The sequence below is a fragment of the Cimex lectularius genome, unplaced genomic scaffold (genome assembly GCF_000648675.2).
Source record: "Cimex lectularius strain Harlan isolate CLEC.00 unplaced genomic scaffold, Clec_2.1 scaffold22, whole genome shotgun sequence".
NCBI lineage: Eukaryota > Metazoa > Arthropoda > Insecta > Hemiptera > Cimicidae > Cimex > Cimex lectularius.
The window spans coordinates 2,542,171-2,565,383 of record NW_019392657.1 but is presented as its reverse complement, the minus strand read 5'-3'; the positions used below and the strand labels follow the sequence as shown (position 1 = coordinate 2,565,383).

At 36.7% G+C, this 23,213-nt stretch overlaps 1 protein-coding gene across 2 annotated transcripts; it reads left to right on the top strand.

The window, feature by feature from the left end:
- The first annotated feature begins 13,167 nt into the window (after positions 1 to 13,167).
- Positions 13,168 to 23,196, top strand: LOC106671995. Of its 2 annotated transcripts, XM_014403075.2 has the most exons (7): positions 13,169 to 13,654; positions 17,824 to 17,941; positions 18,020 to 18,430; positions 18,487 to 18,631; positions 22,571 to 22,745; positions 22,810 to 22,927; positions 22,988 to 23,196. In XM_014403075.2, exons 1-7 carry the CDS (start codon positions 13,524 to 13,526, stop codon positions 23,093 to 23,095), a joined length of 1,206 nt encoding a protein of 401 aa, XP_014258561.1. In that variant the 5' UTR covers positions 13,169 to 13,523; the 3' UTR covers positions 23,096 to 23,196. The 2 variants fall into 2 exon arrangements, with proteins under 2 accessions (XP_024080562.1, XP_014258561.1); XM_024224794.1 differs by lacking the exon at positions 22,988 to 23,196 and having other exon boundaries at positions 13,168 to 13,654; positions 22,571 to 22,755; positions 22,810 to 22,901.
- Positions 23,197 to 23,213: the final 17 nt, after the last annotated feature.

Below are 23,213 nucleotides of genomic sequence, written 5' to 3'. Positions count from 1 at the left end.
CTGCTTCTCTCTTTTTTATAACTCACTGGCCAGCTTCAGGTTGTTAACCATTGCCATTTTCTTTTTAAAATACAATAAATTATTTATTAAACTTAAGAAATTAAGCCACGTGTTAATCCTAAACCTTTAGTCGAAGAAATGCCGATTAAACATTACGTTAATTAATCGTTACGGAAGCATTTGACCGAGTATGGCACCCCGGCCTCCTTTATAAGTTAAAACTTATCCTTCCTCATTCCTACTATCTTATCGTGAAATCCTTCCTCTCGGATCGATGGTTTAGAGTAAGAATCGGCACCGATTTTTCACCTAGCACGCAATCAAAGCTGGCGTTCCACAAGGAAGTATCCTAGGCCCAATCATCTTCACCATCTACACTGCTGACATACCCTCACAACCAAACACAACTCACAGCCTACCCGGACTACACCGCAATCTTATCTACACGCTCTAACCCTATCCTAGTATCAAAACCATTCGAACAACATCTGAACCTCATTACCGATTGGTCCACATAGATTCTCCCATAGGGTAACTTCCCTATGGGCCTAGGCAAAGTCCTACCATCAACCCTGGTGCCTAGGGGTAACCCATGATGGAGGTAACTTCCCCCTTCCCGTTCCTTCCTTTCCTTCTTTCCTGTCAATCCCCCCATTGCAAGGGTTTCCTTGGTTACTGAACCTTTACCCCTCGGGTAACGGGTGAGAACAGTAGGGGGGCAACCCTCGGGTGGGCGATCGTCCCACCTTAAAAATAATACTGAACCACAGGAGGGGGCAATTCCAAGTAGCCACCAATTCGTGGTTTGAAACTAACTTGCGTCTTAGCTGGAGGGCGCCGGCCAACCGGAGCCGGAGGTAGAGCTACCCTTATCTACTCCTCCGGGGGATGGCTGAAGGTGGAAACACTGAAAGCCACCAACTGCTGGGGGTGCTCTGGTACTCCCAGGCGTCTGGTAAGCCCGAAAGGGTAGGTACGGACGAAAAACAAACCCCAAGCCAGGAATGGTTTGGAGGAAAGATGGGAAAAACTGGTCCATATAGATATAACGGAGGAGAGGTCAATAGATGAGTGGCGTGCTGAATTTTACTTGTGAGGAGACTGACATCATATATTATAATAGTAAATCTCTAATATATTATTTTTATTTTATGGTGATGTTAAAATTGAGAGTTGTATTCATAAGCATATTGGGCCCTTTCGTCCTTCATTCCCCGGGGCAAACGTCAAACAGAGGCTCATCATATGGAAATACATAACATGCTTTTCATACCAATGGGATTATAAGATCAAATTAATCGTTTGCATTGCCAAAAAATGGTTTAATATGAAAATTGGGACCGATCAAAGCGGGCGTTCCACAGGGAAGTATCCTAGGCCCAATCCTCTGCAACATCTACACTGCTGATATGCCCACACATCCAAACACACAGCTCACAACCTACGCGGACGACACCGCAATCTTATCGACATACTTCAATCCTTTTCTAGCAACAGAAGCAATCCAACAACACCTGAACCTCATTACCGACTGGTGCAATCTGTGGTGGGTCAGTTTAAACGTACAAAATAGCCAACAAGATATGTTTACGCTCAAACGTACCTGCACATTAACAACAAGAATATGCCACAATCGGACCAAATCCATTATCTTGGGTTTTACTCAGCCCCCTACTATGGAACCCACTAGGTTAAAACGACAAGAACTTAACAAAAGATATGGACTATTCAGACACCTACTCGGACCAAAATCACCATTAAGCATACATAACAAACTAACGGTTACAAAACACACAGACTTATTTGGACCTACGGAGTCAAGCTGTGGGGTTCGGCCAAATCATCCAATATCCAACGAATTCAATCTTTTCTATCTAAAGTTCTCCACCGTATCCTGTATGTTCCCTTCTGTGTCACCAATCAAATTGTTCATAAGATCTTGAAATACCTTTCGTGAAAGATCTTATCCGAACACGCTTCTTCACTTTCCACTATAAACTATCCCTCCACCCTAACCCACCAGCCCTAACTCTTTCCTGAACGTCTCACCCTTGCAATCCTCCGCGCCGTTTAAAACGACGATGGCCTCGTGGACTTTAAATCTAACCCATCCAATTAAATTTAACCTACCCAATTAAATAAGCGAGTACCAGCACTGGTTGGTTTCTCTCCCCACTGCCTCCTGGTCTGACAGGTCTGTCAGATTCGTTTATAACTAAACTATTTCCTCAATGTATATTTTGTACAGATAGCAATAAATAAAATACTTTTGAATTTTTTTTAAATAGAATGTTATTTCTATTTAATGGCCTTGTTAATTTTAATTTAATCCTAGCTACAAGAGCCGAGTATTTTATTAATGAAAATCAAAACAATCTTATTAAGACGGGCTCATTTGAACGATAAATCAATCGGGAAAAAACGGGATGGAGGAGGAAGGAGTTGATTGATGATTCACGGCGGCTGATGAAGTTAGGGGTCTTAAGGTCGAAAGTACAGATGCGGGAAGGAATTTACGACTGTTCCCTCTGCCCGCTTGATGCCTCAGCTTCCATTTTATTGTTTAAAAAAACTCTGGGCGTATTTCTGGAAGCGTTCCGATACGCTTACTTCCTCTGTCAAGAGTCTCGAAATAGTTAGAATCAAGTTTAATATACCGTGATTGATTAGTTTAAAAATCGCAAAATTCAACATGCACTACTAAATTGACATAATGCAAGTTTCAACCAATTCAGCTGAAATTAGTTGAAGAATTACTAGAAATAGTAGGTTCATAGATTTCCTTAAGACACAATATAAAGAGTCTGCGACAATAGAATGATACCTCAATGCACTTTTTAAATTTATTTTTTTGGAAAGAGAAAATTAAAAACGATCTTTCAATTGATTAATCTTAATGTAAGGTATTGGTTGAGATAAAAAGTCAGTGTCAAAAGAGGGATTCGAACCAACGATCTTCGGCTAAATCCACTCAGACACTAACTTCCCAAATTATCAATCAATAATTTTGTGTTTGTGTGAGCGGAGTCTTTTCCAGGTTCACACTTAAAAATTAAATTAATTAAGTTTTTAGTTGAGATAAAAAAGTCAGTGTAACGAGCGGGACTCGAACCCACGACCTTCGGCTAGATTTTTGTCTTTAGATCTAACCATTTCTGAAGACCTACAAAGACAAAAAAATTGTTATAGACATCCTACTGAGAATAGGTTCCCTAAGGGATTAATTAACAAATCATAAAAACATGTGGGATTTCCGAACAGGTGATAAACTGATGAATGTAGACCATGAATTTGAAAATTGTACACGTCAGACAGACTGAAACAGTTTATTTTAAAGAAATGTCCAGGAGCGAAGGTAGCTATTACTAATGTCTCACCGATAAAAAGGCTGTTCATCAGACCCACTGAACTAATATCTGGGGTGGTTTATAAAATAAACTGTAAGGACTAGAAATGATAAATGATGGAGTGAGTGTGGTGTTCAATCCTTTTTAAAAAGATAGTTCCTACTCACAGTAAGTTTTTTGCAACGATCCGGATTTCGAGCCTTTTAGCTCATCATCAGGTTGAAGGACTTCTACAACCACGTCTCTCGACATGAATTGCCAAAGTGAACCCGCTGTTACCTCCACCAACGCGACGTTCCAATTAGCAGCTGATTTTTTTAATGGCGCTCAATTTGAACGTGCGAAACGAGGAAATTATAACACAAATAAATATTATACAGTAAATACTTAATATTATTAAAAAAGAACTGTAAGGACTGTATGTACTATGGTGAAACGGACTAGTACCTGAAACGAGATCTACGAACATTTTCCCAGTAAGGGTTTTTTTCTCCTGAAGGTGTTTGAAATATACAATCAAAAAAAGTAAATGTATTTGTGTGTTGTAGGCGTTTTTCTTGTATACCTTGAGAAAGAAGGTATATCCTTCGAACGTCTGTGAAATAAATGTAAGTGGAACGAGTGGTGTCACTTTTTGCCTGAAAATCCTACAAAAATAATTTTAAAACAAATCTACTGACCCAGATGAAACTTTACTTGGATTTAAAATCCTATAAACGACATCTAATTGCACAAATTTGGCTTTCTGAAATATAAAATGAAACGTTTGAGAAGATTTTATTGATTTATTCCTTATTGTTCTAACTTAATGCCATTAATCTAAACATAGTTGGCAGAGACTCAGAGAAGATAAAATATCGAATAGAACTAATAGTTTGAATTTGGAAAGGTTATGAATTTTTAAGTGGAACGACAGACAATCAAGTAAAAAATGTGAACTTTTTTATTTTTACGAAAATTCGTATTTAACAGTTTTACAGGGTGCTTAAAACAACAAAAACAAATTTGTTTGGTCTACTTTTGACAAGGGTACACGCGAAGGCAGACGGGCCCAGTGTGTCACTACTGAGCCGGTACTCTCTCTCCCCGACCAACTTCAATATAATAATAATAATATATAAAAATTTATATAATATAATAATATATAAAAACCTAGAAAGCAAAACGGATTGTTTGTTTATCGAAGAGGTGAGGAACCAGATCGTAGGTGGATTGTTGTTTTTGATGTCAGCGATATACGTGTCCGTGGTTTGCAGGACGAGGAGGCCCTATTGACGTAGGATGGCTTTACGATGTAACTGTAACAACAGTACTTTCTTTTCACAAAGTTTATTGATTTGTAAATAAAACAAAATTTGTTACTAAGTTCGAAAGAATCATCCACTAGTGACACTTCTAGAAGGTCGCGAGGCCAACGCCTCTTTAACCTTAAGATTATTGGGAATAGTTCGGGATTTGGTTTAAAACTAGGGCATTGGAGTGTAATGAAAGGGATCTGTGTAATTTTGGGGACAAAATTTGGTTTGTGTGATTAGATACGTAGAACATTTACTATTTTTCGGATGAAATTGGATTTAGTTGATCCACAAGTTCGATGCCTATGGCCAAATGGGTTTAATTATTGTCTCACATCAATCGTTTGTTTTAAAGTTTTGATCCTTTGACTAGAGGTCCTGGCAGTATTTTCAAACGTTTAGTCAGTTCCTGCTTTTTGTGGATTCCAAGTCAGTCTTTTGTCGATATACACTCCGAGGTAGCGTACGTGGTTAACTTACGATATGATGTTGATGTGGTGGCATTATTCCACATCGGTAAAAGTTATATGTTGGCTTTTGTCTACATTGACCACTTTGTCAGCCTAGGTTGATAAGGTGAGCCTGTAGGGAGCGGTATGAAATGAAAGTGTTGTTGTTGAAGGATAGAACAGCAGTTCCATCGGCAAATGTGAACGGATGTGTCGGGAAGAGTAGGGGTTGAAAAAAGGATACAACCATGTGGGACTCTAGCCTTAACAGGGGTTTGAATAATGTTCCCTGGATCAGAATGAAGCGGTCAGTCAGATATGATCATAATATGAGAAAGTAGATAAAGGGAAGGATGCTCTTGAGCTTCCACAGAAACCCCTGGCACACGGGTACTTTATCAAAGGCTTGAGCCTGATCAAGGAAAGCACCCGAGCAGTACTGTTTCAGCTCAATAGAGGAATAGATAGCGTATACAAGACAGAACAAACAACACTTGTTTATTTTTGTGTTTTACACAATTTGTAAGATATTACAGAGAAGGACACGTGAATAAATTTGGTCCATGTAGGCTTAGTACAATGTTGTTATATTCTTTTACGCGGTTAGTCTGTGAGTTGTTGAAAACCTAAAGTGGTTTGAACTGGAGATTATCAGTTTTGAAAAATTTGTTTTCAACCCGTACCTCGAGGTAGTACACTTTCGAACAGATGTCAATAAACTGTTTTCGGTTAGCGCAAGCTCGTTTATGGTACTAATTGGCCTTGCTAATTGATCCATTTTCTCGTATCCCTTACTCGGTCAAATTTGTACAATTCAAAACAGCGTTAAATTATATCAACAGAAATCGGTCGCCCCGATAGTTCGATTGAGCAAAGCGAGCATCACCCCCGAGAGAAGGATAACCAGACAACCTCGAAATAGCATCACGTCCGATTGTCTCCCAACCACTAAGTAGGTCATCAAGTAGGAAACAACTTAGATTACACTCGTTGGCACCAATTAACAAAGAGTCAACTAAAGTTGTGTGGGCTTGACCTCACGGAGGGGGGGTCGTACCACCGAATTAACGTAACATCTTTCTGTCACGAGGCGCGGGCGGTGAATGGTGAATCATTAAGACCGACATAACCGGTTCCTTAGCATTATTGTTCTCTCTTCCCATTTGTCATTTTTCCATATCTACCAAAAAATGAATTTTGTACACTAATTTTCTGATAGAAAATTTTTAAAAAAACCGTCAGCGACTTTATAACCTTATAGTCGACGACTATTGCAAGGTAGAGTCAATTAAAACTTGGTGATGACAGTTGTTTGCTTTTAAAACCGCCGGGATTCGTTGATTACGAGTACTATTTGTCCCCCTGATCAGGATTTTTTTTTTTTTTTTTTTTTGCGGTGGGGTAAAAATCAGGCAGTAATGATTAATTAACGAACCGCTTGTTAGCTTTTGAACTTGGGTAGTTTCCGGTTCTGGGACAGCCTCCGCCACCTCCTCCGTGTCACATCCACCTCATTACGTCACTCCACATCTTCACCTCACTAACGCTAAATTACCCTTGATTCAAATCTGGTTGTCCATTATGACTCAAAACACTTTCCAGATCATTGTAAAGTTTTATATGTTTAACGATGTGTCTCGAGCGAGTCTTTGCTATGGGTGTCGGATGTGGGGCTTTCAGAGATTCGAAGCTGTGGTTTCCAGCGATTTTTCATAAGAAAATTTTTCTCTACCGGGTGGTACAGCAAATTACCTCGTCTATTTAGAAACTGCCACCGTTCACATTTGTGTTCACTCTCGAGCTGCACCTTTTTTTATCCTGAAGACATTAGGTTCTCCAGACTCGAGACTCTCAAAAATTACCCCGCTTGAAATTGTTGGATCAGAGATTTCATGGTTCTCTTCCTGGAAATCACTGTTCGCGAAATGTGATATTGACTTCTCCCTGTCATTGGAAAATATAACTAACTGGAGTACCCAATTTTCGGCTCTCTTGGCCGGATTAATTCCCAACACCGCAGTGAATGTGCCTACCGTGCCATGAGCTCGGCGTACCTTTCATTATACAAAGAGTTAAGGAGCCCTCCAGCGTTGTTCGATCTGAAAAAGCCCAATTTTAAAAGTTACTATTTGGTTGAGCTGCGTTGGCTTTTCAAAATGTTCTTCCAAGTTCTTCAGCTGAACTCGGCCGTGTAGAATAGGGGTGAGCAGGGTTGCTCACTTTGTGTGGTGTTTAGCGACCGTTAGTTAATGATTATTTGGAGATCGTGAGATGCTGTCTGGTTCTTGTCTGGTTGGTAGGTTTCGAAAAACATTTTCTTTAACGTGCTAACATTTCGATCTTTGCTGAGATCATCTTCAGTGCCTTGTATTGTCCGCATTTCAACAAAATGGTTCTCTGATTGATAGCTGATGCAAGTTTCTTTTCATTGCTGGCGATTTCTTTCAGAATACTCTTTCCTTGGTGTCCATATGAAGTTGAAATACGTTCATAGAATTCCATGTTGACTCACTGTCCCTAAACACCACACATTTCTACACGAGAAAAACGAAGATTTGGTTCTATGAAAAGATTTCAACTGCATATCCAAGCAAAGAGTATTCTGAAGGACATTGCCAACAATGAAAAGAAACTTGCACCGGCTATCAATCAGAGAACGTTTTTGTTGGAATGCAGGCAATACAACGCCCTGAAGATGATCTCAATAAAGATCGAAACGTCGGCACGATAAAAAAAATGTTTTTCTAAACCGACGTCACACCAGTCCGCATCTCACGATCTTCAAATAATTGTTGTTCATTTTGCAATTCGCATAACCTCGAATCTGTTTTTCATTTCTTGGCAGAGTGTTCAATTCTAGGTGAGATCCGCTCGCTTGCTTGATTGCTTCACTCTGTCAAAGGGTGAACTTCTGAGTTTTTAGGAGGTTTTAAGATCAAAGACTTTGATTGGGTTTGTGAGTCAGGCTTGGGGTTATAGATACGAGCTGGCAGAAGAATTTAATTTTTGATTTTATTACTATAGTTCTCCCCCCTCCCACTCCCTCTCATTCCCTCTCCCTCTCCCTCTCCCTCCCTCTCCCTCTCTCTCCTTCTCTCCCTCTCCCTCCCTCACTCTCTCTCTGTCTCTCTCCCTCTCGCTCCCTCTCCCTCTCCCTCTCCCTCTCCCTCTCCCTCTCTCACTCCCTCTCTCTCGCTCTCTCTCTCTCACACTCTCTCTCTCATCTTCTCTTTTTTTAAATGCATACAGAATTTTCATTGTTATTTACATTAACATGGCGACTTGCGGCAGAAGGATTTTTCAATCCATTGTCTATTTACTATTATGTTTTTCTTCTCTCTATTAAATTTTGGTTTATATTGTAAATATAACAGTTTTTCATTTCATTTTCATTCTACATCATCACCTTACTCCACATTACAATTAAAAAAATTTAAAGTAAGGACTGGCCTTTCATATCTACTTTTAACGTAAATTTGTCTGTGGCATAGGATTTCAGGTACCGCGTTTGGTCCGTGAGCAGTTAGGTTTGAGATTATAACTGAAGATTTTTAAAAATAAATCCAAACTTACAATGATTCGACACGAAAATAGTATAACTGTTACTAAAAGAGTCATTTTTAAATCGTAAATTCTTAGCTTAATTACGAAAGACTTTGTACGCGTAGGGTGCAGCATGTTTGCATGTGTATCACGCAAAATGCGTTCCTCCTTCTCGATGTATAGGCTTTCTTTTTCTTATTGCCATTCAACGCTCAGATATCCGGCGGGCCGAAAGCGTGCCCAATTTATTAAAACGGACGAAGTTGGTTCACCAAGTCGCAAAACAGCCGTTTGATTAAAATCTAGAAATTGTGAAAGCAATATTGTACGTTTACAAACTTGATGTGTGACACATGACTGTGTATTTGAAACCACCCGCCATAAAAACACTTAGGGCCATTCGAGGAGGACATAAACTTGCCCACATTCCCTTTCAAGGGACACTTAACAACTTTCAACAACATTACAAAATAATTTACTCGTCTTAATAATTTTATAATTTGTGAAATAACTAGGCCAAAGTATTATTTATTTACCCCTTTAACAAGACGTTTAAAAATAATGAAGAAATAAACCTGAACATAAGAAGTTTATTTTTAGTCGGCTGTCAAAGTACAAGAAGTATCTAATCAGTTTTGCAAGTGTTAAACTGATCTGCGCACTTTACTTGGTCTGTCCCTCGCAGGTTTAGATTTCATTCAAGACATTTTTGTGAAAAACTATTTTACAAATGTATTATATTAGTCTCTACGACTAAAGGAATATCGTTTTAGTTGGGTCTGCAAATCGGCGAACGCGTGTTGAACCGGCACAAGGTCACTTACTGGGTCCACCTATGTTAGCACTTAGGCAGACAATTGTTACCCACACTACTCCCCCACCTCCAGTTCGAAGAGGTCTGACGTCATTTCTTGGATCACCTCCGCCCCCCACTACATTGGAAAGTAGATTCGGCCTTTAGGACAGACAGTTTGTAAAAATACCGTCCAGCGTAGACCTTTTGTCGTTCTTAGGGCGAGGTATTTTGTTGAAATATACTAGGAAAAGGATGGGTCCAAGGATAGAGCCTTGAGGAACACCAGCTACAATGTCTATCGATTGGAAAAGGAATGATCGAAAGCAGATCCGGAATTATCAGGATAAGAGTTAGGAGTAGTCCATTTTTATTGTGTAGAGAGGGAAGCTATATTCCAACATCGTTCTATATCATTATGTTAAACATTGACAAAGCCCTTTTGGATATCGATCAAAACCATGTTGTTCGCTTGTGTTTTGTGCTAAAATATTACTTTGCAGACCATGATTTTTTTTTGCTAATAGAAATGTCCTTCTGGTGCTTTTCTGCCTCTAATCGTTTTATTGGATCTCTCGATGTGATCACCTCTAAGTTGGTGATTAATTTTTCATTTTCGTTAATGTTGGAGGCTAAAAACATGAAAATTATGATTATTTTTGAAATTAAACTATTGAAACTTTTAAATCAAGTTTTTCAGTTTTTTCTTTTGAAGGAGGAGAAAAAATTGCATTGGGGCGAAAAACGATGTGTAATTTTTTCCCGATTTGCACGTTTTTAGATCCCCTGTGCCTTTAAAAAAATAAGTCGAAATTGTTTACCCCCTCCTGATGACCAACCTGGATCAGCCCTTGCTTCCTTCCATGCTTCAGCAGTTTGGTTTCAGGCCAGGATCTACCTCTACCAAATTTTCCAGGATAGTAGATGACATAACGCAAGAAGGCAGCATACTACGCTCAAATATCTTACTAACAGAGCTAAGTAGACTAATAGGTCTTTGCCTCTTTGGGTCGGATGAGGGACTTGCCAGGTATTCAGTCTTATGTCCATACCATCAGTCAAGTACTCGATATTCCTCCGCCACCCTCTACACAAGGTATCCTGCAAAGAGGATGCGTTTTTCTTCTGTCAACATGTGAGGAACCTATATGTCGCTCCGACATTCATATCCAGCTGTTCTCAGATGGGTTGAAACGCTTCTATGAAATATGTTGTGTCTCTGGAATTACTCGTGTCGTTCAGTGTGCTTAATTTTTGAGAAAAAAAAACGATCGAATTTGGTCAAGGTTAAGGACTACCAGAGCGCTTTGCGTCTTCCAAATCAAAATTCCCGCTTCTGAACCGAGCAAACCTTTAATTAATCAACAAAAGTTGAAAGCGATTTGAATCAGTTTTTTTTTTCACATGTTTCAATAAACATTGATCAACGTTTGATTAGCAAACCATTAAATGTTCTTATATTTGGTCCCAACCGTCTTAATTTTGTTTTTTTACTCATCACTGGAACGTTGGCAATTTCTTTTACGATAAAACTCGATGCATTTAATCTAAAATCTAAATTTTTAAAGTCATCAAATCGAGTCATCATTAGGCTGAGAAATTTACAAACTTTTATGCCAAAAACGTTTTCACCAATAAATCCGATAATTTCCATTTCTTGGACTAATAGAACTAAAACAATTTCCCTCCAATCTCCATTTAATATAAATCGGTTATTTCAAAGAAAGTAACGGATTCATTACAGTCATCAATTTATCCTAAACGGTCGACAACATTTATGCTTTTAAAGGCGCTTTCGAACGATTTAACTTTATTTGAATTAAATCTGCCGTAAAATCTTCGGTTCAACATAGATGTTCAACTGTTCAGCTAATCCGCTGAAGTTTGAACCAGTCAAACTTTTGCGGTTCAAGTCGAGACTTCCTGTCAGGTTGTGAGTCATTCCTTTCAAGTTGAAACATAACTTGAAACGTGTAAACATCTCACTTAACTGTTTCCTGTACTTTTACACTACGCGTCTTGTTTATTTTTTCCCCAAGTGGACTGAAAGTTTAGGCTAAAAGGATTAGAATTTTATCACGCTTTGCTGCTTTTAGAATCATCAACTTATATTCAATATATTTTATTTTAATTTAATTAAGGTGTGATCACTAATTTTAATTATTGGTTCAGGGGCGTCGGTGGCCGCAACGGTTTAGGCGTTGACACGGCGCTCATCACTGTAAGGTAAAGGTCCTGGGTTCGAATCCAGCGGCCCTGCATTCGAACCCGACATACTTACAAATGGGCTTTTTTTTTCAAAAACACCGGCACCCCGAGGGTTGATATTACCTCTGCTGTTGCGAACCCTCGTAAAATAAAAATTTTTAAAAAAAATTATTGGTTGATGTTTTAATGACTGTATTGTCAAAACAACCACTAAGTGTAATTTTATGCGTATCTTCTTTCGTTATGCTTTCGTGTACTTTAAACAGGAGTTCGTGCGTAATTTTATATGGAGATGCTCGGGAGAAAGGTACGCCCGGCTGATGGATCTTCAGGTGGCATTCCACGGTGAGTCATTGATGTTCTGGAGTGGCATTTCCTTGGACGCCCCGAATTGGTTGTTGTGCGAAAATCTCTAACTTCACAGAGATGCTTAAAGACATATTGGAAGAACACGTAGTGCCATTCCCCCTCCCCACATTGCTGAGAGATTCTTGCTAATGTGGGATAATGGCCCCATAGAACACGTGTTGCGATGACTACCTAAATGAGGTTGGAATTGAGTGCTCGGTGTGCCCAGCTCGAAGTCCAGATTTGAACCCAATCGAGAACATTTGGGACCAATTTAAGCGACGGGTTCGAATATTAAAACGTTTGTTCGGAGCCTGAATATGTACCACACTGGCTCTTTTTGAAAATAAACTGTTATAAAATATTAATGGCTGACGACCACTGTTTTAACCATTGCGTTAACTCACCTGAGGAAGGATTAAAATAAATCCGAAACGTGTGGGTAAATACTAGTTGTGGTTTTTTTGAGATGACCTGTTATCCCACCTTCTAGAAGGAAAAATCATAATTTAAACATTTCCTATAGGCTTGTATGGCCAATAATAATAACAATGGAGTCAGACTAGCAACAGTCTTAGCATGAGTATTGGCTCATCGTTATCCTTTTATTCTTCCCTTCAAATGCTATAAATACACGTGCTATTTAACAATAATAAAAACACAATAACACTTTTTTTGGAGGGAGCTACCTTGCCTTATTTAAATTGCGAATTGGGCATTGTAGTTTATAAACCCGCAATTTGTATTTTCTTTTATTTCATTTTTCCGCTCCGCAGACTCAAAAATTTCAGAAAAAGATCAATCTTGCACACAGGATTGTCATTCAAATACTAGCAGACAAACATTCAAAGGTATAAGAATTTGGGAAAAAGCGTAAATCTCATTATAAATTCCGATAATTTTAAGAAAGCTGAAAAGTGCTCTTCGAAACAAACATTGGGGAAAATAATAATAATGTTTTTATTATATATTTTTTTAACCGATCTTATGTTCTGTGGAGGGGGGTCAAATGTTTCATTGTTGTTGAAAGATTAGTATGATTAATAATGTAAATGGGTTGAGTTAATAAAGTTAATAAATTGGTGAATATAAAGTATAAATTTTTATTATGTTTATGTATATTTTATTATTATTATTATTTATAGCCAAGGTTGCCTTGAAACACTGGGCTCTCAGGGTGGGGAGGTTGCTAGAGGGCAGGTTCGTCGTCCTTCCTCTCTTCAAAAAGGAGAAAGGGAGTGAACTTTTTTTTTTCGTTTTGCGTTCGCGCACAGTCGGAGTTGGATTCGTGTCGGACGTTTAAACCGTTTTCCGTTGGATTCGACTCGAAACGAAATGCGCGGAACCGGCGGACGTCTCTGTGATGAACTCGCCGGCGAGTATTTAACGACGGGCCTGTTCCAAGACATCACGGGGTGAGACCCACTACGCACCAGGGACGTTCTCTCGGGGGCCGAAACGTGTGATCCGGCAAAGGTTTTATCATGAGAACTGTTAATCGGACGGAAAATGTCGATTTTGTGCATATTCGAAGGCTAACATGAAGAAAACGCCATCGGCTGTCGTTAATCGTGGAAAACCTCCTTCAGTCCGTACGCCGTCCTTTATAGCGACGAAACAGAGGGCACATTCCAACCTTCATTCCACAGGCTTCGCACATCCCAACGAAAGGTACGCTTTTTGCACCTATGTCGACCTCTTAAGATCCATGTGAAATTCTCCTCGACGCTAAACTGAATAAGTCAAATTTCAACAAAATAAATGCGTATTCCAGTATGTTTTGAGCCCTGACACATTGTACAATTTTTAAAGTCGACAACGACACCATTTATTAAACGCAATCTGCCTTTTTAAGATACCTTGAAAAGTCACACCAAAATTCCAATTATACCTGACTATTTGCTAACCGAAATACACTCAAATACAAAAAATTTTCTGACATTTCTATTTATTTCTTTATTTTCCAAAGTAACTAGTTTATAACCTTTATAAAGTGTAAGTAATCCTTTTAACTTCACTAGTTTCGTGGTCCGCTTGACCAATTAATATCTTACAATTAATTAAGGTTTTCAGTTAAGATAAAAAAGTCAATGGCACGAGCGGGATTCGAACCCACGATCTTCGGCTTGAGGTCACGATAGCTCAAGTGGTAGAGCATCGGCGTATCAAGCCGAAGATCGTGGGTTCCCGCTCGTGCCATTGACTTTTTTATCTCAACTGAAAACCTTAATTAATTGTAATCCTTTTAACACTCTTTAGATTAACTATAAAGAAAAATAAGAACAATTTCATGCAGAGCCAACTTGAATAAATGTTTTTTCTTAAAAGTGTGGTTTTAAGTCAAGAAGATCTCACTTGGGCAGATGCTTTGTCTTGGGTGTGTTGCACGTAACCATCCATGCTCTATAGCGGTTTAGAGCTGGAAGTTTATTGTACGACATCTAGAGATGATGGTTTTATTGCTCTTACTGCACTCTGGAACTGTCATTTAACGGCTTCCTTGATAGGTAGTCAACTCGTCAATGTAATATAAAGTTGAGCTCTAAAACAGTACCAAAAGGCTTCGTGAGAACAGCTTTGTCTCTTGATGTCTCCGTTGGGTTCAGATGAGTGCTGGTTTGGTTTGTGGCAATCGGATAACCTGGTTCGTGTGTGAGGAAGACATGGAGAGTACTTCGCTGCAAGTTTAAAAAAGAGTCAGCTATGGCATGGTATGAAATGTGACCTACCGAACTGATTATCGTACAGAACGGCACATTGAGGAAGTTCTTCTGGAAGCTGTGGTCCCATTTGATTCAAATTTCGGGCACAGCTTTCTGTTAATCCTGGGTCTTGATGTACAACAGGTAGAGACGATTGTTTTATTGCTCTTACCGCACTACGGTACTGTCATTTAATGGCTTCGTTGATAGGCGTATGGCTGAACGTAATAAATTATATATAAACAAATAAACATTAATATCTCACTAACGCTCTCAACACGATACACAACTATGACACATCTACACAGAAAACACACTTGAGTGAGTACAAATAGTTTGAAGATGAGACGATGTATCGACCTGCGTGTTGAACTACTTGAACAAAAGGATCTTCAGCGAGGTCACAACAGAAACGACAATTGTTTAAGTTTTAAGATGATGATGATATAATCGTCGAAAGCTCAGCAAAAACTTAAAGAATTGTCGTTTCTGTTGTGACCTCACTGAAGATCCTTTTGTTCAAGTAGTACAAATATTTGATTAAACCTAAAAAAATTTGTGTACACCATTGTATAAATTCATTTTCATATCTTGTAATTTAAGGTATTTGTATAATTTAAACAATGTTTATAAAAACCAGGCCCTGATGATGAACTCAATAAAGATCAAAACGTTGGCACGATAAAGAAAATGTTTTTCTAGTTGTTCTAATCACACATGCATATCCTCTGTCTAGAATCTGGAGGGTATCCGACCCGGCTTAGCGGAGCAGCGGTGGAGCCTTGAAATAATATGTTGCCCGCTGCCCAGCATACTCCTATTCTAACATATACTAAATCTAAACTTTAATCTATGAAATAAATACTATATACAACCCATTATCCCAATATCTCTTAAAAACCAAAAAAGTTTTTCTTTAAACTCATGGCAGCGAGTACAAATATTTGATTAAACCTAAAAAATTTTGTGTACACCATTGTATAAATTCATTTTCATATCTTGTAATTTAAGGTATTTGTATAATTTAAACAATGTTTATAAAAACCAGGCCCTGATGATGAACTCAATAAAGATCAAAACGTTGGCACGATAAAGAAAATGTTTTTCTAGACCTACATCACACAAGACCGCATCTCACGATCTCCAAGTAATCCGAACGTAATGTAAGGTTGAGCTCTAAAACAGTTATTAGAAGGCTTCGTGAGAACAGCCTAGTCTCTAGAGGTCTTGCATCAGGTTCTCTACTCCTGGAGAGAAATCGAATAGAAAGGAATTTGCAAATTAGCATCTTGCTCTGACTCGTGAACAATGGAAGACTGTTATCTTCACAGATGAGTTTTGGTTTGTGACAATCGGATAACTCGGTTCGTGTGTGAGAAAGACAGAGAATGCTTCACTCCATGTGCCATACATGAATCACATTTTCAATGACAGTTATGGTATGGGGGGGAATGAATGCCCGTATCAAACTCATTATTAAACAGAATGCATCTTTGACTGCACATACGTTGAGGAAGTTCTTCTGGAAGCTGTGATCCCATTCGCTTCTTTTATTGTTGAACACTGCATGTTAATCCTGCCTCACTCTACCCTCGATGGTATACAGCGGTTAGAGCCCCGGGGAGTCTCTGAAGAGAAAGTAGTGGTCAAGCCAAAGTACGGTGGCTAGAGACAATCATTTAATCTTACTCCACCACGATTTACTTGATAAGGAGTCTAAATTGTCCATAATTTATAGGTGAGCTTTAAAATAGTTGTTGGAAGGCTTATTGAGTAGAACTTCTCTAGACGACTCTACTAGTGGAGAGGCATCGAGTAGAAAGGAATTCGCCGGCAGGCACAAGTGCTACTAATGTTCTCCCGCAGATTGACTCATCTCAAAAGACAACGATATTTGTCCTTCACACCAATTGCTTAGTTGGTTTAACTGAATTCATTATGGAAAGCATCCCTATTTCAAATTTCATTGTGGAACAGTTTATTGAAGAGATTCAAATTAATCCTGCAATATAGAACATGAGATGTAAAGAATATTGGGATAAAATTTTTAAAAAATGAAGCTTGGAGGGGTCGTTTTCTTATTTTTTTTATTTTTTTTTTTTTTCAAAAGAACAAGCACTTTTTTTTTTTTTTTTTACAAAAGAACAAGCACAAGACGTGCTACTTTCTTGGGTTCTAACATCATACTGAACTCCTGATGTGAAAAGTTGATTCCACTAGTTGCCTGGTGTGAAATGAGCCAAGAAAGCCTTCACTCGGAAGTAACTAGTTGAGAGTCAACCTGGCAACTCAGTTGAATGAAGTATTAAAAACTAGATAAAATATGGCTAAAAAGTCAAGATATAATTAAATAAATTAAAGAATCTAAATTTACTAGGACTATATTGAATGTTGATGGCCGCAATGGTTAAGGCAACATAGTGCTCATCACTGTAAGCTAAAGGTCCCGGGTTCAAATCCAGGCCCTGCATTCAAACCTGGCATACTTACAAATTGGCTTTTTTCCTCCAAAAACACCGATACCCCAAGGGTTGATATCACCTCAGCTATTGCGAACCCTCATAAAATAAAATAAACTACATATTTATACAAAATATTCATAAAATATACTACATTGAATTTTATGAAATGTGTGCAATAAAAAAAGTTACTACAAAAATGAATTTGTACAAAAGGTGTACACTTTAAAATCACAATGTTGAATAGTTGGATTTTTTGACTTATCCAGTTTTTCACCGAGGCTTTGCCTTACTCACTTTGATAGAATGTACAACCGAATTATCACTTAATTGATTTTAAATACTGCAATAGAATTTTATTCAGCGTTTAGAGTAAAAGTATCCAAAGTACGCTAATTCAGTTTGTATTGAGATTTTGCTAATTTTCTTAAAAGCAGTACATATATACATGGGTGACCTTAACATCTCAAAACAGAAGAATCTCCTTGGAATTAGAATAGAAATTTTTACAATGAAAGAGCATGTTTTCTTACTCGTGTCTGGCGGTTCTTTGAGAGGATTGAAGCAATAAAAAAATCATTCCTCTCTCTGCATTAATTTTACCTTTATTGACAGGTTTTGTTATATAAGTTGTTTCAACAAGTATTTTATATCCTATAAATTAATTCATTTTATTAAGATTGCTGAGCATGTCAGAAAACCAGGAGTTGTCAGATGTAAGGGATGGAGTTGCAGGAATGCGATTCTCTTCAAAAGAAGTTACAGATTGCATGGCAAATTGGCTTACATTTCTCAAGGTATTTTACCGATAAATATCTTGATATTTTAGTTGATTTAACATTTTTTGAATTAAATGTACAATGATGGTTTTAAAGGTGCTTCAAATGCTGTGTGTATCTGGTAGCGAATTGACAGGAAGTCTCAGTGCAATAAATTCTCTCAATTCGACTTCCAACTGTGGTTGTAAGAGTCGACTCAACCGGTGTAAAGCGATGTGGGACAGGTTGTCATTTGCGACGAATTCGGCAGTGTCAATTGTGAGAAATCAGACTGTCGCATCGCTCCAAGAAGCCCATCTGGCTCCAGAGATAGATCAGGACCAGGCTGAAATAAATCAAGGTGTTGTTTGCAGTGGGTTGATCCGACTGCTCAATCTACAATACCAATTCAGTTCAGCTTGTTGTGAATGGGTCTCGACAATGTCGGGCTGCTCCTGCATCCCTCCTCATTCCAGTCGTGAGGCAGAGGCTGTCGCTAGGTGTTTTCCAATTATTGGAAATCCGATTGTGAGTACAATATGACGTATGAATCTTTAAGTGCTGTGTTTAAATAAATTCTGAAGGTTCCAGTTCCTCAAAGGCGTTGGTCGGAAGCTGCTGCAGCAGGCAGAGATAAGGCTCCACCAGATCCTACATTAAGAAGGTGGTCTATACCATGGAAACTTGCATTACCTGCAAGTGGAGAGAAGAGTAGATCAACAACACCAGGTTGGACATGTTATGTTCAAAAATTATTATTTCCATGATTTTAACTGACTTAAAAACATGTTTTCAAAAAATACAAATGTTGAAAAGATCATTACTACAAATATCTCTTCTTATATTTTTTTTATCAAGTTATGCATTTGGTTAAATAGCCAACTTGTCTTATGAAGATAAGAACTTGAATGTCAAGAATTATAAACACACTTTGTTTGATATTACTTATGGGCCAACAAACAGCTAGTAGTCATCATGAGCACTCTGTGCATTGAACAGATTTTTTTTGCGCATCTTTCCCACTGACTTATATTTTTCATCCTGTTTAAAAACAATTCTGCTTGTAAGCTGGCTTAAAGTATGATTATCGGAATTATCTTGACGTAATAATTGTACATTAAAAAAAAAAAAACTAATCTACATTTTAAAAAAGAAGTAATTTTGTAACTTGAAAAAAAGAAAAGTATTTGTGCATTAAAAAAAAAAAAAAACTAATTCATAACAAACTAGTAATTGTACATAACAAACCAGTAATTCTACATAATAAATATTAAAAAAAACAGTAATTGTATTTTTTAAAAATTGTACATAAAAAACCCAGTAATTATGTACCTTAAAAAACGAAAATTCATATTACATTAAAAAAAGTAATTGTATTAAAAAAAACTAGTTCTACACAATAAAACAACAAGCATTAATTCTACATAAAAAATGTAAATAAAAAATAAAGCGTAATTGTACATAACAAACCAGTAATTCTACATCATTAAAAATGTAAATAAATAAAAAGCAGTAATTGTACATAATAAACAAGTAATTCTACATTTAAAAAAAAAAAAAACAAGTAATTCTATACTTGTATAGAAAAGCAGTAATTCTACATAAAAAATGTAAATAAATTTTAAAAAACGTAATTGTGTAGATAACAAAACAGTACAAATAGAAATAAAGTTACGAGACCACCTAGATCCTAGATACGAGGCCTCTGGCCTCTCCCTGATAGATCAGGGGGAGTCACCCACCTTGGTGCCTGAGCGACTCCGAGGTTGGGCTCTAGTCGGGCGCCATCGACCTCTTTGGTCATTTCGGCGCCCTTAAAACTAGTCATTCTCACACTCACTCATACTCCTATATACAAACCCAATCACACATGCATATCCTCTGTCTAGAATCTGGATGGTATCCGACCCGGCTTAGCGGAGCAGCGGTGGAGCCTTGAAATAATATGTTGCACCGCTGCCCAGCATACTCCTATTCTAACATATACTAAATCTAAACTTTAATCTATGAAATAAATACTATTTACAACCCATTATCCCAATATCTCTTAAAAACCTAAAAAGTTTTTCTTTAAACTCGCTGCCATGCTCGAGCATTCTCCTATAATCCGGCGGTATTCCATTTCGGTCCCTATACGGGGCACACAAAACAGTAATTGTACATAACAAACCAGTAATTCTGCATTAAAAAACAGTAATTGTATAAAAAAAAGCAGTAATTCTACATAAAAAATACAAATAAATAAAAAAACAGGAATTATACATAACAAATCAGTAATTCTACATCATTAAAAAAAAATTGAATAGAAAAGCAGTAATTCTACATAAAAAAATGTAAATAATTTTTTAAAAAAACCGTAATTGTACATAACAAACCAGTAATTCTGCATTAAAAAACAGTAATTGTATAAAAAAGCAATAATTCTACATAAAAAATACAAATAAATAAAAAAACAGGAATTATACATAACAAATCAGTAATTCTACATCATTAAAAAAAATTGTATAGAAAAGCAGTAATTCTACATAAAAAAATGTAAATAATTTTAAAAAAAACCGTAATTGTACATAACAAACCAGTAATTCTACATTAAAAAACAGTAATTGTAAAAAAAAAAGCAGTAATTCTACATAAAAATATAAATAAATAAAAAACCAGTAATTATACACAACAAACCAGTAATTCTATATTTAAAAAATAAAATTTTGTACCTTGAAAAAATAAAAGTAATTGTCTATTAAAAAACTAACAGTAATAGTACATAAAATAAAGTAATTCGTAAAAAATTGTCATTCTACATTAACAAAATATTTTAAAAATTTAAATAAAAAGTAATAATTGTACATCTGACAATAAACAATTCCTTAAAAAATAGTTATTCCACATTAAATGCTCGAGCATGGCAGCGAGTTTAAAGAAAAGCTTTGTAGGCTTTTGAGAGATATTGGGATAATGGGTTGTATATGGTGGCGCATTTATTTCATAGGTTAAAGTTTAGGTTAGGTTTATGTTAGAATGCTGGGAGGAGGAGGAGCATATCATCTCAAGGCTCCACCACTGCTCTGCCAAGCCAGGTCGGGGCGGAATATCGAGTTCCCTCCGACCCAGATTCTATTCAGAGGATATGGATGTGTGATTGGGTTTGTATATACGAGTATGTATGTATTTATCGTGTGAGTGAGTGTGAGAACGACTAGTTTTAGGGAACGGAAGGGCGCAGAAATGACCCAAGAAGTCAATGGCGCCCGATCAGAGCCAAACCTCGGAGTCGCTCAGGCACCAAGGTGGGTGACTCCCCTGATCCTTCAGGGAGAGGCCTCCTAGGAGGTCTCGTAATTCTGATTCTGCATTTAAATTTAAAAAAAAAACAACTATTAATTGTACATAAGAAAATAAAGTAGTAATTCTTAAAAAATAGTTTTCTACATTTAAAAAATATATATTTAAAAAATCTATTTTAAAAAAAACTAATAATTGTACATAAAAAAATTAAACCTAATTCTTTTAGTTTTCTCTCTAAACTAAAAATAGTTATTCTGCATTAAAAATCTATTTAAAAAAAGAACAATTGTCCATAAAAAATTAAACCTAATTCTTAAAAAATAGTTATTCCACATTAAAAAAATATTTAAAAAATCTATTAAAAAAACAACTAATAATTGTACATAAGAAAATAAAACAGCAATTCTTAAAAAAATAGTTATTCTGCATTTAAAAAAAACTAATAATTGTACATAAAAAATTAAAACTAATTCTTAAAAAAATAGTTATCCTACATTAAAAATATATTTAAAAAAAGAACAATTGTCCATAAAAAATTAAAACTAATTCTTAAAATATAGTTATTCTACATGAAAAAAAATTAAAAAAAAAAAAAAAAGAATAATTGTACGTGAGAAATTAAAACAGTAATTCTTAAATAATAGTCATTCTACATTAAAAGATATTTAAAAAATCTGTTTGAAAAAAACAACCAATAATTGTACATGAAATTCAGGAATTGTTCATAAAAAATAAAACTAATTGTGTATAAATATTTGTATATTTAAAAAACCAACAGTAACTGTACATAAAAAATATTGTTCATCAATCTTATAATTTGAAAGAAAGAAAAAAATCAGTTCTTTCACCAACTTTCATGGAATATCCCCTTCATCAAGACTCTAATATTTTCACCATATTAACAATTATAGCTTCAACCATTATGAATTTATGAGGTTAGTTGAGTAGAGGGCTTCTACATTGCGATTTTAACCTGGTGAACAGTCCTGAGGCTTGATGAAGAAACCAATCATTTTTCTTTCTTTCACATTCACCATATCCCTGATTTTTTAAATAAAATTATAGCACATGCGAAATTTATATAGTCGAAAATATAATTAAATGTGTAGAGATTAGTGACCGTTAATCTATAGTTATTCAGATATCGTGAGATGCGGTCGGGAGTGATGTAGGTTGTATAAATTCACTTATCCACATCCTAAATGTATTTGTTAAATGTAAACATTGTTTGTAAATCCCAGGCCCTGAAGATGATCTCAATAAAAGATCGAAACGTTGGCACGATAAAGAAAATGTTTTTCTGAAACCTACATCACTCCCGACCGCATCTCACGATATCTGAATAACAATATAATTAAAGTTGAAATTTTTATTTGATCACTGCAGATGCTGTATGGCATACAACTTTAGCTAGTCAAGAAGATTTACAAGATGTTATATCACTTCTTTCTTGCCGCCCGGCAAATACAACCACTCAACATTTACCAGGCGTCATACTGACGAGAGCGGATGGGCAAAATCATGACAATCTTCATAAAGGGATGATGCAAAGGGGGAGTTGGTGAGTAAATGTACGATAGGTTCACACGTTATATTTCGAGTATTTTTATTTTTATTTTTTGCAGGTGGGGTGGCGACGGAGAAGAAACAGACGGGACATCATTGACTTCAAGGAAAAGCAGCTCATCAACAGATACCTCTTCTTGTTATTCATTACACAAATCGACTACAACAAGCTCTGAGGTGAAAAAATAAAACAACTCAAAATAACATTTTTTGACTTGGCTTTGTCACTTTTGGCAGGAACTTTCACACGGCCAAAAATCATCTCACTTATACTCTATGTGGAGCGGAGCTGATTTACCTTTTATTAAACTTCCCGAATCTTCTGAACATGCTGATACTGGTTGAATATTCTACTCCGAAATACGGTATTGACTTTTCTACTTGATAAGATTATGTTTCCTTCTGAAAGTTGTAATATAAAATAAAAGTTAAACACTTCCATCGTATTCTATGTTATATTTTT

Excerpts from the sequence above, each read along its gene's own strand:
- LOC106671995 (XM_014403075.2), top strand. The coding sequence starts at position 13,524 with ATGAAGAAAACGCCATCGGCTGTCGTTAATCGTGGAAAACCTCCTTCA. Across the intron at positions 17,942-18,019 it reads ATTGGCTTACATTTCTCAAG|GTGCTTCAAATGCTGTGTGT; the intron begins GTATTTTACCGA and ends ATGGTTTTAAAG. Across the intron at positions 22,746-22,809 it reads ATGATGCAAAGGGGGAGTTG|GTGGGGTGGCGACGGAGAAG; the intron begins GTGAGTAAATGT and ends TATTTTTTGCAG.